Source organism: Lissotriton helveticus, chromosome 6, assembly GCF_964261635.1.
Source record: "Lissotriton helveticus chromosome 6, aLisHel1.1, whole genome shotgun sequence".
Lineage (NCBI taxonomy): Eukaryota > Metazoa > Chordata > Amphibia > Caudata > Salamandridae > Lissotriton > Lissotriton helveticus.
This window is the reverse complement of record NC_136067.1, coordinates 1377729779-1377752283: the sequence shown is the minus strand read 5'-3', so window position 1 is coordinate 1377752283 and position 22505 is coordinate 1377729779. Positions and strand designations below refer to the sequence as shown.

The 22505-nt window shown below is 43.8% G+C and overlaps 1 protein-coding gene across 2 annotated transcripts in view; it reads right to left on the bottom strand.

Annotated features, from left to right (window-relative positions):
* The window catches only part of REV3L (REV3 like, DNA directed polymerase zeta catalytic subunit), a 954247-nt gene that overhangs the window by 157343 nt on the left and 774399 nt on the right, over positions 1 to 22505 (bottom strand). For both annotated transcript variants that reach the window (XM_078649145.1, XM_078649144.1), the window contains exons 24-25: positions 15491 to 15599; positions 6027 to 6233 (exon numbers count right to left, since the gene is read on the bottom strand). In XM_078649145.1, coding sequence (XP_078505271.1) covers positions 6027 to 6233; positions 15491 to 15599 — 316 coding nt within the window. The remainder of the gene's footprint in view (positions 1 to 6026; positions 6234 to 15490; positions 15600 to 22505) is intronic.

The window sequence follows — 22505 nt, the reverse complement described above, 5'->3', positions numbered from 1 at the left end:
TTGACGAAGATCATCCATCACGGTCACCAATGCAGTCTCTGTTCCGTGCTCCGGGCGGAAGCCAAATTGTACGTCCGCCAACTTGTTAAGTTCAAGGAATTGTGACAGAGATTTGCTGACCAGTCCTTCAAGGATCTTCACTGGGTAAGGTAGGAGGGAGATTGGCCGATAACTACCCGGACTGGTGGGGTCAAGAGTGGCCTTCTTCAGAAGTGGCTTAATCATGGCCTGTTTCCAATCAGATGGTACAGTCCAACTAAGTAAAGATTGATTACAAATCAACCGAAGCCTAGGAAAGAGTTCTGAGGCAGATTCCGTCTAAATTGTATGTGGGAGGGGATCCAGTGGGGAGCCGGAGGAGATACTCAATGCAATCCTGCCGAATTCCTCCTCCAAAGGAAGCTCAAAATGGCAGTCCATTCCTCTGTTGGTTTATCTACACAGAGTACCTTTCTTACAAATTGGACCGAGCAGCTTCTTCACTAGTCATTTCTTCTCTCCCCTACTGGCGAGTTAGATTTAAGTCCATTAATGATAGTGCTAATTGTTTCTTCAAAGAAACTTGCTAAACTGTCACAGAGTTCTTGAGTTAACTGAGTCTTATTTTGTAAGCACTTCAGTTTAATAATGTCCTTGACTATTTTAAAGATAATTTTAGATTTATTTGAATAGTTCATAATGGTCTCTGCGAAGTAATCCGCTTTGGTGATTAAGATTTCTTTTTTATAGAAAGAAATGGCCCGTTTCCATGCAGTCTTATCCTGGTCTGCATAAAACTTCCTCCATTTTCTTTCTGCCTGTTTGCACTTCCTTTTCAGGGTTTTCAGTTTTTCATTAAACCACCTGGCAGAGGGTCTACTGCTTTTCTTACGGTCTTTAAGCGGTGCAATTTGATTAACTGTTGCAGTAATTTGAGTACAGTAATCTACATAGTGCTCCTCCACTGACCTGGAAGTATCGAAAACCTCTGAGTGCAAACGTTGGGGAGCACGTTGCTCTTTCTCATATTCCCTTCCAATTCCTGCTTAGGAAACTCCCAACTTCCCTATTGGTTGGTGCTCTTCTTCTGGAGAGAAATGTCGAGAAGCTAGCCATATGGTGATCAGTCCAGTCCATTGGGAGCACCTTCACATGTCCGGTAACCCCTTCCTCGCTAAAGACTAGGTCAAGTGTGTGCCCTCCTATGTGTGTCGGCTCTATTACCCCTTGTGATAGGCCTAGACTTTCACAGGATTGGGCAAGGAAATTATAGCCTGTATCTAAACTCCAGTTTGGCCATAGGTTGAAGCCCCCTACAATGAGCAATCTGGAGTGCGCAAGAGCTATATTACTGAGGACATCAGTCAGCACATGCATTTGGGGCGAGCTGGCTGTTCCAGGGGGTCTGTAACAGACGATTTCAGATTACAATAATGCACCTAAGACAAATCACTAAGACCTGGATAAGGTTGTGTCAACGTCCTATCATCAATGTACTTATGCACTTCAGGTACTCCAACTACCCCATAACATAAGATAGGAAAATACAATAACCATCTATAAACAGATATCACTGCTATATTATCACCTGAGCAAGAGTTCCAATCATCCAGGAGTCAGAGGGGTGGCCCAGGCCAGCCTCCTCCAGGCCCAGATGGGCCCGCCCTGGGCAAGTCCGCGCGCGCCCCACGCTGCAGGAGTCCTCGGCGGCTTAAGAGCGCCTCCTGGCACGAAGCAGGTTCATGGGAGCTGTAGTTCCTGCTCCCAGGCGGTGCGGGAAAGCTGGTGGTTAATAGCCTCGTGGCCGACGTGGAGGTCATGGCGAGTTTGTGAGCACTCCTGCTCCCCGCAGACTGGTGGCAACAGTGGCTGTGCGCTGGTACAGGCTGAAGCACCTCGGTCAGGAGTTTAGTCCTGATCACCACCGTAGGAAGCTTGAGGTTTAAGGCCTCTGCCACCCTACGCAGCACCACTGCGTAAGATGCACCCTCCTCCTTAGCCACGGTAGGGGGAGAAAGCATGCCAAGGTCTCAAGTGGTGTCCAGACCACTGGCCTCACCCAACTCCTCTCTCCAGTCCGGTTCTTCCAACTGGTCTGCTAGAGGGTCCACAGACCCCTCCCAGTCCTCCTCACCGTCTCTGGTTGCCACTCAGGGCGATAGGGAGCTCCAGAGGAGGACAATGGTTCAAAAGTACCGGAAGGCCCCGGTCCCGACTTTGGTCTGGCTCAGCATCTACATCAAGGGGGAGGCTGGGGTCATCGGCTGGGGACACAACCGGCGGAGGTGTCACAATATCGACCGGCGCCGATCCAGATCCAGGCATGGATCCTTGGGGGCCCTGTGGTGCCGAAGCCGCCGGCATTGAAGGCCTAGAGTCCCCAGCCGAGTCAGCGGGGCCCAAGGGCGTGCCAGCAGACTCAGGCTGCACAAAGATGGAATGTAAGGCTTCGTAAAAGCTGCGAAGCTGGGCAGGGGTTGCTCCGTCTCCTGGAAAGGGAGGGAAAGACGGATTCGACCCAATAGGCTCGCGGGCGGGGCCGGATGACTACCTACCGCTCCCTGCGTCGCGTCGGCCAACAGACGGGGAGAACACGTAGAGCCTTCTTCTTGTGCTTTGACTTACCCGAAGATGAAGACTTTGATGATGAGTGGTGGTGGTAGCTCCGCGATAGGTCCCGTGACCTACCTTTCGACTGGGACCTCGTACGGCATGGAGCGGACTGCCGGGCCTCGAGAAGCTTTCAGGACCACTCCCGCAAACACTGTGGGTGCTTGGCCCGGCAGTCAGAGCACGACTTCGGGTTGTGGTTGCGCTCCAAGCACCAAAAGGCACACGAGGTCCGGGTCCGTGACCAACATCAATTTGCAACAAGAGTCGCAAGCCTTGAAGCCGGTCTGACGTGACAAAAGTCGCAAAAACAGAGTCAAAAAGTGACTTGAGCTACCGCTCTCTCCGGATCTGCGCTGGCTGGCACGGCAAAAGAAAGAACTATTGTCAGCGCACGAGGGGGGCGTCTAAGTAGATACCGCAACATCATTCCGACGACCACGACGCCAACGATGAACGGGGAGTCGACCAATGCCACATATCAACGTGCAGGGGTTCTGCTGAAGAAACAATTCTCCAGATCCAGTCTGAAGCCTGGGGTTCATTCTAAGGTGAGGAATCCATAACTAATTGTCTCTTTCAGATTGACTGATACTTTGAGTATATCTTCATATTCACAGTCGTCTTGACTATCATAAGGAAAATTCTATTTATTCTGTAACTATTGTTTACCTTGTAGTGCTGTAAAAACATATGCTCTGCACACTCCTGCCATCTAGTGTAGGGCGCACATGTTTGCAAGTGGTTTTTAGGAAGTCTGTTTCAAGACCTCTTGTGAGCACACTGCACCGGGACAGAGACTCCAGATCAGATTGTGTTTTTCCCCTCCAAAGAGTGAGAGTAGTTAAGTGGAGTAACATGAAGCAGGACAGTAACTGTATGCAGATACATTGTGAATGAATATATACTGAGAGTGAAAATGTAGAGCTTAAGCTGGTACCCGGGGAGACGGGAGAGCTTATGTATATCCACAGCACTACAAGTTACAAACTGATAGTTCCGTAACGTACCGTTACGTAAGGTAAGTAACAATTTCTAGTTTTAGCTGATGCTGCTATAGATCACATGCTCTTCACAGACTATAAAGCAGTGCACTCCCAATAAATCAATGGCTCGCAAGCAGATGTAGCAAATGTTTGAAATGAAGTACAGTTTGCCTGACTTGAACCACCTACCAAGTTTGAATATCCGAGTGTCTGAGCTACCTAACTACATAGGGCACCAGAGGCAGTGGAGGAAACGGGTAAGTAAATATCCCTGACCAATACATTCACAGTGCAGTGCTCATGGACTGTGGTTACCTGTGGGTATAGCTTAGACATTTTGTGTTTTCGGCAGTGACAAACATACCACTTGTATGCTTGCTGACGTGTCCTGCTTAGCTGGTCCACAATGTCATTGTCCACCCCTAGTACATTCTCTGCTAAGAGCTGATTCAGATTGCAAGTGGTTCAATGCTAGGGGCCAATGCTGATATTAGGACAAGTCCTGCATTCTTTATGAATGTAATACATTGTGGCCATGCTGTCTGTCCTCAGTTAAACTTTTTTTTTGGAGTGACTATTTAAAACGCACTGAGAGACAATTGGACAGCTGTCAGCTCTAGAAAGTTGATGTTACACTTTCTGTTCTCTCATTAAGGCACTCTGACCAGTCATGTTATCAAGTGTGCTCCCATCCAATAAGTGAGGCATCAGTGGTAAAGGGCACCTGCCACAGTGGGCCCTAAATTGTCTATCTAGTAAAAAGTTTTTGTTCCACCAATTGAGATTGAGCTAAACTCCAACACTAGATCTTCCCATTGCCTCACTGCTGTGTGGAGAGCCTGGAGCAAATTTCCTGAAGTGGGTGCATGGACAGCTGAATGTGCAGCATTACGGATATGCCAGAGGACTTCACTGCCAACAGTTTTTTCATCGTTCTTCACAATCCGAGGATGTGATGTTTACAAAACATTTAGCAACTCTTGGAATGCCATCACTCTCTTTTGATTGGGATAGGCGTTGCCTCTGATAGATACTGCTCACAAGAAGGGCTGGATTTACTACAGCAGAAACTTTACAATTTGGTGTAGACTAAGGCCTAGCTTGTGCAGGAGTGACGTGGTTGGTTGAGTGTGCTAGGGACAGTGGACTGCTGGTGCTCATTATCAACCAATTGCCCAGAAATGGAAATACATGAAAGGTGCTGCGACAGTTGTGGTGCGACCAACACTGGGCACTTTGTAAATACCCTTGAGGTCCTTGTAACCCTGAAATGTATAACTTTGATTTAGTAGTGTTATCCACTGACCTCAAATCTGAGGTAGAAAAGATGTCTCAGAAGGATGGTGATGTCAGACTAGATATTCTTAAGGCAGAGAAACGCCAAGTTGCACCCTGTGCACTGCAGTGGGGATGACATCCTCTAGAGTTATCATTTCGACATGCTAGACAGGATCTAACGGTTAATGGCTTATGGCGGAGCATAAGCCACAACGGTACAATCCTTTGAAAGGAGAAAGTACAAGCATACTCCTTGGTCCTGCTGATGTGTGGCAATTAGTTCCATGGTTCTTTTGCTGAGAGGAGTTGGTACTTCCTCTTGAAGCAGTTACTGATTGATTAAATAATATTGTGGTGGAAACGTTGGTGGAGTGGAACTCCAAGCAGTATCTTTGCTGTATAATGGAAAGGACCCACTTGCCTGAGCTTATTTCCTCCCATTTTGGAAGGAATAACCCTCTCCCCACCACTACTACCCCTATAACCTGTCAATCTTCTGAAGGTGTTGAGTGACGAGGGGGATTATTGGTATATCACTACTCTGTGGCACAGAACTGGAATAAAATATTCGCAATAACCCACTCCCACTAGAGGCATCATTCTATGGCCTGGTTTCTGAACCCAACTGGAGCGGTCAAATTTGAAGCACTGAAAGAAAGGAGTCTCTCAGTGGTGTAGCAGGAAAATCCCTTAATTGGCTTTGAACGGACAACAATTGTTGCTATACTGAGCCAGAGCTTAAGATGAATGTCCAATCATGATGGCGACGAAAACGATGTGAGGTGGGGTATTTGTCCGGTGCATTGTGGACTTGAGGGAGGAGTCACAGAATATCTCAAGACTGTAAACTTCTTCGAAGAAAAACAACCTGCAAATGTAGTAGCCCAACACCAAATGGCAGGAGTGTGCAGTGCTTGTGATGCACAAGTTACAAACGTTAGCTTTCATAAACTATATTATTATTAACATGCAAAAGAATAAAAGCAAAAACGGGATATAATGCAGATTTTGTAATTATTTAAAATATACCTTAGCAAAAACTTCCAAACAGCTTTGAATTCTGACAACAGCAACTTTAAAGTATTCTATATACTAACAGTAAAAGTATGAACAAGCTATAAACAATATACGACTTAATTAAGTGATACTGGGTAGTTCTATTTCACAACGTACCTCCATACAAGGCATTCTTCCTGAAAAGTTAGCAGCAGTGTAGCCAAAAGTAACATTTGCAATCAATTTGAGACCAAGTTGACGTGCATCAAGCATTCGTGTGATTCCTTTGTCGTGTTTGTAGCTTTTCATTGACTGTTTCACCATAATTCGAGTTTTCAAAATGTCTTCAAGCATTCTCGGAAGCACACCTTTTCGTACAGAAGCCTAACACAATAGCAACAAAATATTAGGAGTGGTTTCCAACGTTTTAAGCTTAAAGAACAAAATTGTAGTTTAACTTATTCAAACAACAGAAGAAAGAAAACATTACTTACCTGCAATAATCTGTATACGGCTTACAGTGTTGTCGTTTCACATGCTGGCACTCACCTGCCATGTACTGTTAGTTTTGAAATATTACACTTTTGTTTTTATTGAAGTCTTTGTTTTGGGTTTTTTGCAAACATCGAGTCACTCCTGATTACATACCCTGAAACCTAGAAGGCACCATGAGACTGACTCAATCTTGGATCATTTCTCAATCCCCCGCCCCCACCCCATACTGAAATGTGTATGTGCAAGTGTGCGAAACATAAATATGAAATACATAAGGATAACGTCCCTTACTCTGTAAGCATCTGTTTGTGAGATGTAGTACTGTAGATTCACATGCTCTGCATACTCCTGTCATTTAGTGTTGAGTTTGGTGTTATACAAGTTGTTTTTCTACTGCGCATGGGCATCGACTGCTTTGTTACATTGTTTGCCCGCAGGAGGGTGAGCAAGGAGTGTAATGAATGTGTAAAAAATAGAGATGTCCATACTAATATGAGAATATAATGCAGAGATGTGTGAAAACATAACTTCAAAGGCCACAAAGATCCGGGGAGGAGGGAGGGCACAAGTGAATCTACAGCACTACATGCCATGAACAGATGCTTACAGGGTAAATAACATAATCCGTTCAATGGCATGTGTGGCTGTAAATACACATGCTCTGCATAGACTGTAAAGCAGTCCCACCTCAGAAGTGGTGGCTAGCATGTGGGAGTTGCAGTAGTTTGAAAAAGAGTACATAGGACTGCCTCACCTACGCTGGCTTGTTGGCGTACTAAAACATTCACACAGTAGTGTTTAGTAAATGTGTGTGGTGTAGACCATGTAGCTGCTTTACAAATATCAGCTACCTGAACATTTCCTAAAAAGGCCATAGTTGCTCCTTTTTTCAGAGTGGAATGTGCTCTAGGAGTTACAAGTAAAGGTCTTTTTGCTTTAATGTAACAAGTTTGAATGCATTTAACTATCCACCTAGCTATACCCAATTTGTAACATAGGGTTGCCTTGATGAGGTGGAGAAAAGCCAACAAAGAGTGGTTTTGTTCATATGAAAGTTTTAGTTCTATCTATGTAGAACATGAGCGCTCTTTTTACATCCAACGTATGAAGAACTCTTTCTGCAACAGAATCAGGGTTAGGGAAAAAACTGGAAGCTCAATAGATTGATTTAGGTGAAAGTGGAGACTACTTTAGGTAGGAATTTAAGATCAACAAGAAGAACCAGTTTGTCTTTAAGTATTGCTAAGAAAAGTTCTTCTAAGGTTAACACCTAGAGCTCAACAACACCCATGAGAGAGGCAATGGCAACTAAAAATACCACTTTCGATGTTAGAAATTGAAGAGAGCATGAAGGCAAAGGCTAAAAAAAAAAAAAAGGACACATGAGCCTTATAAGTACAATTTTTAAGTTCTAAGAGGGTGCTGGAGGAACACGGGGGGAATAACGCTTAAGTCCTTACATGAATGCTTTAATGACTTGGATCCTGAAGAGACATAGATGCTATTTTGAAGATAGGCAGCTATGGCAGCAAGATGCAATCTAATGGAAGCATATGCTAAATTGTAAATGAAGCAGATAAATAATATCCTGAACTGTAGCTTTGAGAGTATTTATTTGTTTAGGATGACAATAATAAACACCATTTTTCCAATTTGCCGCAGAACAAGCCCTAGTTGTGGGTTTGTGTGCTTGTTTAGGAATGTCACTCCGTCCGGCCTGGTCCCGCAAAGAAAAGTGTCAATACTTTTCATTGCGGTACTGGGCCGGATGGAGTGACATACGGTGGGATCACCGTTAATTAGGGGCATATCATAGTCCATGTGCACTTCACTGTTGAATACTGCAAGGGCGTATCTTGGCCCTCATTTGCTGACAATCGCTAATATAGTGCTCTCCAAATAACTTTCTTGTCCGAATACAGACACTTCTTTCCAACTTAAGGTTTGACAACAACCATATAACAGTGGTTAACATATATATATATATATACACATATATATATACACATATACATATATACACATATACACATATACATATATATATATATATATATATATATATATATTTATAATAATTATTGGAATCTGGATATACGTTTTCCGGAATCCTCCCTGTACCAACCTTGCTTCACGTAGATCTTTCAGACAACTTTCTGCGATCCCGGGACCTCTTAACATAAGGGTCCCTTGAATTTTTCATGATAAATTTGTTTAGCTGTCATTATTTAGGATAACAGGAATCCTTAAGGACTTAAGCCTTGAACAAGTTACAGTAGTAACGAAACCAGTATCGGCTGCCATCATCATTTGCCATCAAGGAGGCCTCAGGAACAGGACCTCCATCTGTCCAATATCGTTTACCTTACTATGCTGGACTGACTTACATAAATGATTGAGACATGATTTCTTATTGTCAAGTGGAGCATTTACGATTGAAAATTAAAAATAATTTGGAATGAATTATCAAGATTGATATTTCTTGTGGGTGGCTATATTGATACTTCGATGGTTACGTTTACTGATTAAGAATAGAGAAAAAGACAATTAAGAGTGCTGAGGAACAGTGTTTTTCTAACTTGGGATTTCATCTTGGTAGATAATTTTGGTGCGGGACTCAAGGGTGAGGCAGTCGAAGTGTCTTTTCGGATTCGACCCTGGCCAGATAGCAGTGGCGGTACAGTGACCTCTAGTAATGGAAAGGGTTACAATTTGGAAGTCATTTTTAAGTGGGGGGACAAGGTGAGGGTCGATAGTACTCACACACTGCCCAAGTAGCAGGTTGTACTCCAACTCGTCCTCCACATAGGAGCAGGAAATCTCCTTGATTGACAAGGCCTCTTCTTCCTCTGAGGCATGCTCTTCTCCAAAAATGTGTCGTCTTCGCAGCTACAAGACATTTCCAGCCAACGTGCCCGCTGATCCCGGAGAGTCTTTTTCGAGTGGAAAGACATGCAGGCATCACAATCGGATCCATGATAATCGGGCGAAAGGCAGGGATTGCACACAAGATGTTGATCCATGTGCAGGTACTTTGCGTTACACTGGGGGCAAAAATCAAAAAGGTGTGGGTCTCATCAGGAAAATATTTTCAGTGCCGATGGTGCACATGGAGAGTAGGCCTGAGATGGGTGGCTCCAGAGGGGCAAAAGGTGGGTAACGGAACCGACAAATTCAAACCGCGTAGGAATGGAAAAGCGTGATTGCAAGAACGATACCACGGAAGACAGCACAGGACCGAAAAGTTGTACCGAATGGTAGTCGAACACAGAGGAGAGGCACACATGGCTGAACCCGACGGTGGAGAGAAAACAATTAACAAAGGAGTCGATGCCCATTTGCAGTATCACCGAGAGGAGGAGTCACTCTACCTCGTGAATTGAAAATTCTTCGAAGAAGAAAAACTTTTACAACTCGGAGCCCAACACTACATGGCAGGAGTATGCAGAGCATGATTATCTACAGCCACCAAACATAATGTTTCATCTACATTAATGGATCTGGAGTAAAAGCAATAGATGCTTGAGAATCTTAAACACCAGAAACTCTAAAGTGTTTGTTAAGAGGTAAGTAGTGTTTTCCGTTTGCAGATAGCGCTGTTGTAGGTCATATGATGTGCACAGACTTTAAAGCAGGACCTCCTTATTTAAAATGGTAGCTTGAAAAAAAGTAGTACAAATTATAGTAAATAAAGCCTTTAGGACCATTTGGCCGAACTCTGATTTTTTTCTGGCCTGTAAATCCACACATCATGCTGGAGTCCCTCTGTAGTTTTTGTAAAGGTTTTGCCTAACACACCTGAATATGCTTAACAATCTACTTAGCAAGGCCAGCTTAGAAATAGTTGGATTTGATATAAGGAACAGAGACATAGCCGACCACTGGAAGGCGCATTCACAGTTTACTTGCGGTTCTCAATCTGCAAGACCATTTTTTTTTCAAACAAAATTTGTAATCTAAGAAAAAGGAGGAGGAACCTATTTTCTCAAAATTCATAAAGAAGTATTTTATTTGCATACCGTTTATAGTAAAAGATATTCTGAGATTCGAAGTTTAAAAGCGCTTTGTCCATCATATCTACCCTTTAACTGTATGCATTTTTGTTCATCCAATACAAATCATGTAACAGAAATAGGCAACACATACTTTGCGACTTTAGGTCGCTTGCTTAGGGCTCCAGATAAATCTTAGCATAGTTTGCTCCAATTGTTAGGGAATTTAGATTTAAGATTTACAAACTGCCCATGATACGGCGATATAGTCAATAACACAGATTTTTGGGGGGCTGGAAGTTCAAGTAACTTTGCTTGCTTGATCAAATAAAGACGCTGTCTCATGGGCACTTCGGGACTCTTTTGCAGGGTTATAATAAGCAATGACGCTTTAGGCAGGTTTTGTTAAATAGAAACAGAGTAGGGTCCAAACAGTTTCTGTATATGTTTTTGATTTCAGCTCAAGATATATGCAAAGCCACTGAACACACCCAACAAATGTTATGCCAAAAGATGTATCTAACAGCAAGAAACTCACTGCTAAATACACTGTGCGCCTTTCTTGACAACTAAAGAGTGGGTGACTCCCTTTGAATGCAATACATGATTGTCATGCTTTATGTGCAGAACACTGCCAACTTGTGGTAAAGTCGCTTTTCAAAGCCTGCAGGGTTAACTGCACTGCCTTTAGTTCTGACACACTGATATGTTATTACGTCTCATTTTCTTCTCAATTATTCCCATCTTCATTCCTAGTATATGAACCCCCATTCTATTTTAGAGGCTTGTGCACAGAAATAGGCATTCATAGCTGTATGGAAACAAATTGCCCAGTAAACATTTTTTTACCACTTAGGTCTGTGCCTCATTTAAGGCTCCAATAAACCTAGATCCTCCCAGGTCACCGTCAGATGAAAGTCAAGCTTTTCTGTAAAAGATGGATTTGTAATTGTGCATCTGAGATGAATGCAATACATGAAGCCCTCATTCTCAAAAATGTCATCACCTGTCTCATTTTTGGAGAACGCGGCGTCTCATAAAGGAGAACCAATGCAAGAAACACCAACACTTCCATTCTTGGGTAAGCCTTTCGTTCTACTCAATTAACTATGGACCCTACAAAAAATTGAAACCTCTGTCATTGTAATTGTAATTTCTTGAGACTTATTGTGAAATCTTACTTGTGTAGTAATTGACCACAAACCCAAGACATTTAAGCTGAGTGAAACTTGCAGAGACATAGAAACAAAGATCTGTTAGGTCAATGATGTCAAGTAATCTCCCTCTTGGGCTAGGTAGATGACTTTTAAAGTTTAGTAGTTTTCATAGGTATTGTCTTCACATATAAGTTAAGACAACATAAATCTAGGATTGGTCTTGGTGTTTGCATCATTCATTGGGTTCAGAAAGCAAATCAAATATATTCCATGTCCCATTCTGCAAATAGCTTCCTTGACTGCCCTGTCTTCTAGCAGGCTCTCCCAAAAGCAATGATATGTGCTCTTAGTTTTTACTGTTCTTATTTGGTGAATAATGTGATCACATTTGCTAGAATTCAGTGCAGTAAATTCTCTTATTGTGCTTCGTACTCTTTGGTTTGTAGTTATTTTGCTCAACCCGTGTGGAAATAACCCCAGTCTAGTCCCACCAGGGATTCAGCTAAAGTCACTTTTTGAAAACAGAGGCGGCTCTTCCACTTGGATGCATGACTCTTAATCGGGTATGTCTCGAACAACTGCCTCTAGTCTATTACTGAGGTTGTTTGAGCTGTTGCTGCTGTTTATTGATAAGCTTGATAGGTTTTATAAGATTGTCTTTGCCAGTTGTCAATTTGTGCGTTTTACTCTGTTTGTAATAAAGGTGTTGTTGATGTAATGTCCACACAAATTTAAGAGTTCCTGTAGCAATTATAATTCTCTCAAGCATTTAATCTATTTTGTGACATTAAATGTACTTCCCATCAAATGACATACTTTGCATGTACCTTATGATGAAAACCAGGGATGTATGACGTTACAACGCATACTTTTACAACGACTACCATTACAACGAATTTTTTACAACGCAAAAACTTTTACAACGCATACCATTACAACGCAAGATTTTACAACGCAAGTACCTTTACAACGCATACCATTACAACGTAAATATTGGTAAGTATATAATATTTTTTTAATATAAATTATTTTAAATTATTAAAATATAATTACATTTTATTTAATTTTATTTAATTAATTTAATTTAAATATAATTTTAATTTATTTTTACAAATTAACCCTGTACCCCAAAAACCCAAAACTGACCCTGAACCCTAAAAATATATATTTTAATTTAAATTAATTTAAATTATTAAAATATAATTCATTTTTATTTAATTACATTTAATTAATTTAATTTAAATATAATTTTATTTTATTTTTACAAATTAACCCTGTACCCCAAAAACCCAAAACTGTCCCTGAACCCTAAAAATAGCCCTTTACCCAAAAACTGAAAACTGACCCTGAACCCTAAAAATACCCCTTTACCCAAAAACTGAAAACTGACCCTGAACCCTAAAAATACCCCTTTACCCAAAAACTGAAAACTGACCCTGAACCCTAAAAATACCCCTTTACCCAAAAACTGAAAACTGACCCTGAACCCTAAAAATACCCCTTTACCCAAAAACTAAAAACTGACCCTGAACCCTAAAAATACCCCTTTACCCAAAAACTAAAAACTGACCCTGAACCCTAAAAATACCGCTTTACCCAAAAACTGAAAACTGACCCTGAACCCTAAAAATACCCCTTTACCCAAAAACTGACCCTGAACTCTAAAAAATACCCCTTTACCCAAAAACTGAAAACTGACCCTGAACCCTAAAAATACCCCTTTACCCAAAAACTGAAAACTGACCCTGAACCCTAAAAATACCCCTTTACCCAAAAACCCAAACATATAATATTTTACAAATAATTATATACTTACCAATACTTACGTTGTAATGGTATGCGTTGTAAAGGTACTTGCGTTGTAAAATCCTGCGTTGTAATGGTATGCGTTGTAAAAGTTTTTGCGTTGTAAAAGTTTCGTTGTAATGGTAGTTCGTTGTAAAAGTTGCGTTGTAATGGTTGTTTCCCGAAAACCAGATATTGTGAGTTTTGCATTTCTGCAGAGCAAGAGGCTTGTATTAATTTGTCTACTGGCAGTGTCTTCAGCATCAAGTGTGCATCAAATTTCAGCAATGGAAATGGTCCTCCCTTCCTGTACAATTACATCATCTCTATTACAATGTGGCTCTGAAATGTGTTGTTCCATTTCCAGCGTTTTCTCCCATCATGTCTATCACAGCAACTGAAATGAGCTGGTGAATAGAAAATGCACTAATTCTTTGAATCTCTTACTGGTATTTTTTTGCAAGCAGCTCTAATCTTCTTCTGTTTGCTGCACAAAAGATTGTTTGACAGCAGTATGTACGACCACAGAAACTGGTGGAATATGAACCATTACAAGTGTAGGGTCCCGCAGCACTGAGTTAAATTTGAGCTCTACTTTAAACGCTACTGGCCTTGCCTTACATTTCCTCTGCATGGTTGTAAAACAGTTCTCATCATAGGAAGAAACCGATTTGTCTTTTACGTGTCTGATTAACTCTTAATAGGGAAATCATCATCCATGCTGATCATTCTGTGAAGTAGTGTTGACTGGTATAGTTCAAACTTAATCTTTTCTGCAGGATTCTTCTACTCATTCTGCTTCTTGTCATCTGTATGGTCCCGATCTAAGTCCCCCTGGTCATTATCTGTATTAGTGTCAATTAAAAGTGCTGGAGGTGGAGAAACAACAGTGTCTGATTCAGCTATGGACTCTTTCTGGACTTTTTAGGTACATGAAAAGCTCTAAGTTCTATATATTATATCATGCCTGGACACCCACCTACCTAAATGTTTCCCCTTTCTTAAGACAGGGCATTAGTTTTCTTATATACTACATCTATTTTTCTCTGTCAATTCTTCCTTTGACCATGTTCATCAGTTTGATTCGAAGTACCTTTCACAGTATACCTGGAAACTATTTTCATGTCCATTTTCTTTGCATTTCAAATTTTTGTCCAATGATAATGTATTTCATAAAGTCAAACACATTTCAGGATTGATCCTCAATCCAGGTGTGATACTCTTATCAAGCATGACCTTTACCTCGGAGATAAAACAGCTTTGGGTCTAATCCACTTTAAGTCAGTTGTTGAATCTTTTTACAATAATACATGCATGTAACAAATAACTGCATTTTCTGCTTTAATGGGTTTGATGTCTTGTGTAAAACATGCTCTGTATGAGGGAGATTTCTCCTAGTCTCCGACAGTGAAATCCTGGTCACAGGATTGGGTCACTGCCTCCTCGTACAGATCGAGGATGCTAGATGGTTCCATCTGTTCCACCTTCATAGCTTATGTTAGCATTTTCCTCACTCTGCTTCAACAGCACCTGACGCTAACTAAGAGTCCTGTGTTCCATTAATACATACTGCACTAAACAACTATGTTTTGTTGCGGTGTCTTGGTAAGCACAAATTGCAGACCAGATGACTGTGAAACCAAGGGACTCGTATAACAATTTGGACACATTTAAAGGTTGTGTTTTCCAAAAAGAACCCCAAAGAAATCATTCTTATGAACCTGCCCTTTCAATATCGGAGTTGAAAACACATTGTTGAAATGTATCTTCTTACGCAGTTCCACAACTGTTTTGGTACAGTCTTTTCATTATCTGGTGCACAGTATTCTTTAGTGGCACATAGTCTATACACAGAGTAGCTGCAAACAACTCAGAGCCAGATGTCAGAAAAAATAAAACTGAGTCACGTCTGTGTCTTGGTGCATTTTTGGTTTCAGGGGAAGTGAGCAAGAATCATTTGATGGAAGTCTGAAACAGAAACCAAATATTTGTAAGAAAGCATAGTGCAATATTCCAAAACCAACACATGATTGGAAAAGATTGCACAGGATGTAATCCACAACACGCTACAAACCTGCAAATGCAATGAGAACAAATGTAGAGAAACGTCAATATTTGACAATTGAAATGGTACTGTTAAAAACAAACTGCAGTTAGAGAGCAAAGAAATTAGAGGTAAATTTGGTTTTATTTGAAAAAAATATATTTTTACCTTAACAAATGCAACTCCACCAGGCGATACTGTGATATCATGCCGAATCCGATGAAGCAAGTCTGGAGGAACACGTAGCGATGAACAGCCAAACTTAAACCCATCATACCTAAAAAAGAAAAAAAAACACAAAAGTTAAAAATTGGTTAGAACATGAAAATGTTGAATAAGTATTTAAAGATATTTATATGGGTAATAAAAAATGTAAATACAAATTCTCTAATACAAAACAGGGCTAGTTAATAAATGGAGCAATACAGAATCCAGGAAGTCTTTAAATATGTAATAAAACAAGCCGAGGTGGAGAATAACAATTTCAAAAAGGATTATTTCTATGGACATTACTTCTATAAGGCCACCTTCTCAAGTCATGTGTTGTGGAATCAGCTTCCACTAACACATTAACAGTACAGCTCTATGCCGGTCTACCTGGTAGACGCTTGAAGCTTTAGTTGGCGAAGAAAAGATCCTCTTCTCCTGGTACAGGATGTGTGGGCACTCGACTGATGTCTACTAAATTGGTTAACTGGGCATAAACTAAGACTAAGGTTTTTTTAATCCTGTACAACAGCACATCCACTTTCTGACTGAAAGCATAGATGAAGAGGTGCTGCTTTGCACTTATTCATGGTAAAATTTGAACCTAACCTTTAACTACACTTTCTAACTTTGCTGTCGGCCATTTTTTGGTACCCAAATTGTTTTTCTTTTTTTGTTTGCTCCCTTTGTAGATGTTCAGGATGCAATCAGGAAAACGTCTGTCCCTTTCATTCTGGTACACGTTGTGCAGTTGGTTAGGCTGATATACAAGTCAGGTATTCTGAAGAAGGAACTAAGGCATGCAATGTCTGCGCAGCCAATGTCTGCAGCCGAGATGCAGCTGGTGTACCAAAAACCAGCCATGGGAAAGGGCTCAAGATGATCCTTCAGTCACTATAGCTTTTGTCATCCAGATACGCCCTGGAAAATCAGAAGGAGCTGTTTTAAGTGCAACCAATCAGCAACTATCATAGAATATCTATTTTGCATTCAACCCTACACACTATAAAGTTATTGAAATAGATTTGTCTGAACCTATCTGAGAGTGGAAAGTGTGCATTGGGAAACTGTTGCGTACCCTGTAAGCATCTGATTGTGGTATGTAGTGCTTTAGATTCACATGCTGTGCTTAATCCTGCCATCTAGTGCAGGACCAGGATGTGTGCAAGTTGCTTTTCTTCAAAGAAGTGTTTTGAGTCATGAGGTACGGTGACTCCTCATGCTGGCAATGCGCATGGTCATTAACCCCATTGTTAGATTGTTTTCCCGCACAGCAGGTGAGGATGGAATGTAAAGCTAAGCATAGTATAGAGAGATGTACACCCAAAAGTGGGAAAAGAAATAGTAAGAGACTGCAACAGCCATAAGAGTCCGTGAAGGAGATGGGCGCATGTGAGTCTACGCACAACATGCCGTGAGTAGATGCTTACAGGAAAAGTAACATATTCCGTTTGATGCATGTGTGGCTGTAGATACACATGCTGCACACAAACTGTACAGCAGCCCTCCCAAAGGGGTGGCTAGCCTATGTGTGTTGGAGTATACTGGACAAAAAGGATGGAGTACTGCATAGTGAACATTGGCTTGCTGGCAGGCTGGAATATCCGCACAGTAGTGTTTTGTAAAAGTGCATGGTATGGACCAGGTAGCTCCTTTGCGTGTGTCTACTATTAAAATGCTCCCCAGTAAGGCAATAGAGGTTTTTTTTCCAGGTGGAGTGGGCTCTGGAGGAATAGGCTGAGTCTCAGCTTTAGCAAAGCATATCTGGCTGAATCTCATAATTCATCTTGCACAGTCTTCCCTTTCATGGTGCTTGGAGAAAGCAACAAAGAGTTGCTGTGTTTTCCTAAATGGCTAAGTTCTATCACTAGTACATGTGGGCTCATTTCACATCAAATGTACGGAGAGACAATTCTGCAACTGAGCCAGGTTGCGGGAAAGAAAAACAGGGTGTTCAATAGATTGATTAAGGTGGAACTAGGAAACCACATTAAGAGGAATTTTGGGTTGGTGAGAAGGACTATCTCTATGAACTTGGAAGAAAGGTACTTCTAAGGTTAATGCCTGTAGCTCATTGACACGTCCAAGTGAAGAGAGAGCAACTAAGAATGCCACCTTCCAAGAAAGGAAAAGAAGGGAAGAAGGGGAGGTCCTTGGAGTTGCATCAGAACAATGTTGAGATTCCATGCTGGGGCTAGTGGGACCCAAGGAGGAATTAACTTTTTTTTATTTTTTTAACAAGATTTTATTGATTTTCTGTAGTACCAGATGGGCCAAGACCGACAAGAAACATACAGTTGTAAGGCATATTGTGAAAACTATGTACTGCAAATTGTCTCCCGGAAGGTCTGCAGAACATCAGACCGACAACCGCCCCATCCCCATCCCCCTCCCCCAACCACGCACCATACATACCATCAACAATATAACACATACCCATTACACAAAATTCAGTCCACAGTCATACGAGTCCCTCACCTTAAACCGGTAAGTCATTTACCACCAGCCGCTCAAGAGGATCTCGATACACGGGTTGCGTCATTAAGGACAAATCAATACCCCGATATTTGGCCCACCTGGTCCAGATCTTCCCATGTTTTTGCAGGCAGCCCATCTGAATCACAGCAGAGACAGACGGGGGACTGAATAGCCCCCATCTTCCAGAAGCAAAGGCGTGTGTAATATAACCTGTGGAGATATTTAAATTGGATCAGCCTGTATCTAGTGGAGACCGCGGAGTACCTAGGGCTAGCCAGCGCCTCAGTCCAATCGTCGTCTGTCAGAGCGGGCAAGTCTGCCTCCCATGCCGCTCAGGTCCGGTGTATAGTGTTTTTTGAATGTGTAGTGAGCGTTTGGTAGATTTGGCAGATTTTGTGGGCCCCCAGGTCACCCATCAGCAACCGGCCCTCCAGCAGGAGAAATTAGTGTAAAGACAGGAGATGTTGTATCGGGGGACAGGGCATGGCGGAGCTGCAAGTACCTATGGAACTGTGATTTGTGAAGGTTGAAGTCTGCCTGCAACCAATGGAAGGACTTAAACATGGATCCCAGCATAATATCTCCGAGAGTGGATATCCCAATATCGTCCCACCTACGAAATCCCTCTAGTGACGAGACGGCAGGAGGTGAGATCCCTGCCAGAGGAGAGTAGCCCAGGTCAGCGTACCCCACCAACCCATAGACCGGACCACCCATCTCCATATCTGAATAACTGTCCGACAGGCCGAGGGAAACGCCTCCAAGGATGAGCTACTGTACAAGTGGTGGAGCAGCGGGGTATCTGCCATGAAGAGCCTCTCCTCGGCTTTGGCCGGGTCCATCTGAGAACCATACCACCATTCATTAATTACCAGTAACTGCGAAGCCCAGTAGTACGCCCGTATATCGGCTGCTGCAATCCCACCGTAGTACGTAGACTGGGTACATGTTGTGAGCGCAACCCAGACCTCGCCCCCTGCCAAAGAAACAGATTCAGGAGTGCATTCATTTGGAGGAACCACGACGGGGGGATAGGATACGGATAATTCTGTAGCCGATACAGCACACGTGGTAAAGACACCATTTTGAAAATGGCGGACCTACCGTATAGCGATAGGGGCAGGTGGGACCACACCGTCGTCTCTTCACGGACCGCAGGGCTACATTGCGCAACCAAGCCTCATTAGGACACCCTGTGATATATACCCCGAGGTATTTAAAGTGCGCGTTCGCGATAATTAGTTGCAAGGGCCAAGCCTGGCTCCTCTGTTCACTGCAGATGGGGAATAGGATAGATTTGGACAGATTAGCACATAACTATCTCCGAAAATCTGCAGGACTTGGAGCACACGGGGCCCGAAGGCCCAAGGGACTGATTTGAAGAATAGGGCATCATCCGCTTACAGTACAATCCTGTCTGAGCATTCCGGCGTCCAATCCAGTCCCCAGAAGACAGAGTCCAGACGCACCCACGCAGCCAATGGCTTAATCGCCAAGGTAAATAACAAAGGGCAAACTCTTGCCTAGTTCCCCTGCAGATGGGGAAGGGGGCCGAGCAATGTGCAGCCGCCCAAACCAATGCCGTAAGGTCTGTATATAATAATTTCACATAGGCCCGGAAGCGTGGTCCCAGGTTGACGGCCTCTAAGAGTTAAAAAATATAAGTCCAGCTCAGCGAATCAAATGCCTTATCTATGCCTGCCAGAAGGACCGCCGCGGGGCGACCCAGTCGATGGGCTTCAGCCCCTGCGTTGTGGGGCCATCTGATATTGTGTCTGGTGGAGCGCTGTGGCATAAAGCCAGACTGATCTGGATGCACTAGATCCTGGATACACGTGAGGAGGCGGTCGGCAAGAACCTTCCCTAGCAGTTTAGGCCCAAATTCAGCAATGAGATGGGGCAATTCGAGCCCGGGTATTCAGGAGGACGGCCCGGCATGAGGAAGACTACAATTTCGGCGTGTCGCAAATCTGGGGGCAAAATGCACTGCTCGGATGCCTCTTGTAGCGCCTTAAGCAGACACAGTCCAAGAGTCCCCATGTGAGAGCGCAGGAAGTCGCCGGGAACCCGTTTGGTCCCGTTGCGCGTCCTAGGTGGGTATTTGATAATGCTGCGTGAAACTCGTCGAGGGATATGGGCGCGTCCAGGGTGTTGTGCGGCTCATCCGAGAGGAGACGAGGAGGGATATCTGTAAAAAAATAATCTATAAAGGACTCAGCAATGGCCTCGCGTTTCTCATTCAGTGCAGCGTAAAAATCGTCAAAGGCCTGAACCACAGCCTCGGGGGAGGTGCACCAGTCTTCGTTTGAAGAACTTAGTATGGAGACCTGTCTGGAACGCTCTGGCCTGGCAGAGCCTATGGAGCATCTGGCTGGACTTATCGCCCCATTGATCTATCCTATATTGGGTGCCAGCCAGGCCTCTTTAGCACTATCTATATGCAGCTGATGGAGTTGCTGCTGCACATGTAGCATATTGCGACGGGCACTGGAGTCTGAGTTCTCCACCATTTGGGATTGTAGATAGACCAAAGGGTCCTCCAGGTCCCGTATCTGTGCCAGCCGGCGCTGCTTTTCCCCTGTACGATAACTGATGTCTGCTCCCTAATCGTGGGCTTAAGAGCCTCCCTGAGAACGATCGGGGACGGGGAATTTACGGCATTGAAGCAAAGATAGTCGGCGATTGCCCGATGGAGCATCTCCTGGTACTCGGCACCTCCGGAGCAGCCATGGGGACAAACGCCACCGATATGGGGCTCGACGAGTCTGCAGGCGCAGCCCGAGTTGAACCGGGAAATGATCGGAAAGACCTTGAGGCAGGATAGATGTGTGAGTCACTCTGTGTACATAGCTGTGCGGAAGGAACAGATAGTCAAGGCGTGAAAGGGTGGGGTGAACTGATGATGCATATATGAACCCGGCTTCCAAGGGGTAAAAGGTCCGCCAAGAGTCTGCCCAGCCTAGTGTGTGTGCAATTTGGATCTAGCGGGGGGCACTTCTCCCCAGAGATTTGTCTATGAATGTCTGACCGAGTGGAGGAGGGGCGTAGACACTCCCAACTGTGATCTGTTCGCCGGCTATATTACCAGAGATAACCGTATAATGGCCTCCTGGGTTGGACTGCTCCCCTAGTAAAGCCTGAGTGATATACTGTGGCGAACCCATAACTGGAAAGGCAAGGGGCTTTGGTGCTTAGGAGATGTGCCTCTTGTATTAGCAGGACATCGGGCAAGTAACGCTTTGGAGTACCGCCCCCTTTTAACCTTATTCAGTAAGCCTCGCACATTCCAGGCTAAAATGTTGAGATCCCCCAGTGGAGATTTAACCGTAGTGTGGGCCATTCCTAGGTATTACAGTGTGTGAGGGTGATGAAGCAAGGAATTGTGTTTATGGTGCGTAAAACTTGGAACGAACAACAAATAACCCCCTAATACCCCCCGCCTCCCCCCACCCCCATACTTCCAGGAACAGGAAGTATCTGTTGCAGTGGAATCCCGTCCCAGGCCCCACACATGATGGCCTAAGCGGTTCCTCCAATGGATCCCCCCCACCCAACATTACCCAAAACAGTCAGGGCGTGCTATGTCCAACACCTTCCAGGGCTGGAATGAGACCCCAACCATAGGATTGAGATCAACCCAGCACGGGGCCACCACCAGCGTCTGCACCCATCGATTGAAGAGGAATAGAATATTATAGGTCTGAATGCCCAGGCTACTCAGTCTCCGGGGCCTGTCTGGTTTTGAGCACATCAGTTGGTTTGAGATCTATTGCGCCTCGTAGCTGTGTCCCTGCCCTTCCGACCACTCCGGTGCAAGCCTTGGGAGTCTGAGTCTACAATGGGTGGCGAGTGAGGCGTGAGGTTTCCTCCCTCATTAGTCGACATGAAGACCTCCTCCGGGGTGTCAAAGAAGAATGTCTTGGCGGTATATATAACTTTCATCCGGGCAGGAAACAGCAGCGCGTAGGATAAGTTCAATTTTCGAAGTCGTCGCTTGGCCGCCACGAAGGACTGGCCTTGCTGCTGGACCAACTTAGTATAGTCCAGAAAGACCATGATGGGGAGAGATTAAAAATGTATTTTGTCTTTGTGTAGCCGGGAAAATCGAAGGATGGCATCCCGATCAGCATAGTTGAGGAGCCGAGCGATCACCAGCCTTGGACGCTCTCCAGGCGGTGGCTTCTTGGCCAGAGCACGATGGGCCCTCTCGATCACAAAGCAGGGAGACATGTCTTAAGGTGGCAACAGCACAATGAGCCAACTCGAGAGGAAGTTATCCATCGACGTCCCCTCGCAGCCCTCCGGAAAACCCACCAAACTAATTTTGTTGCGGCGGGCCCTACCTTCTGCGTCCTGGACCCGTACCGCCAGCTCCCGAGAGACCATGGCAAGCTTGTCCACTTTCTGCTGGAGGGTGCATACATTGTCTTCCACAGTAGAGACCCTTGTCTCTGCTTCAATGTTCCGGTCTACAGAGGTCCTGGCGGAGAAAAGACAC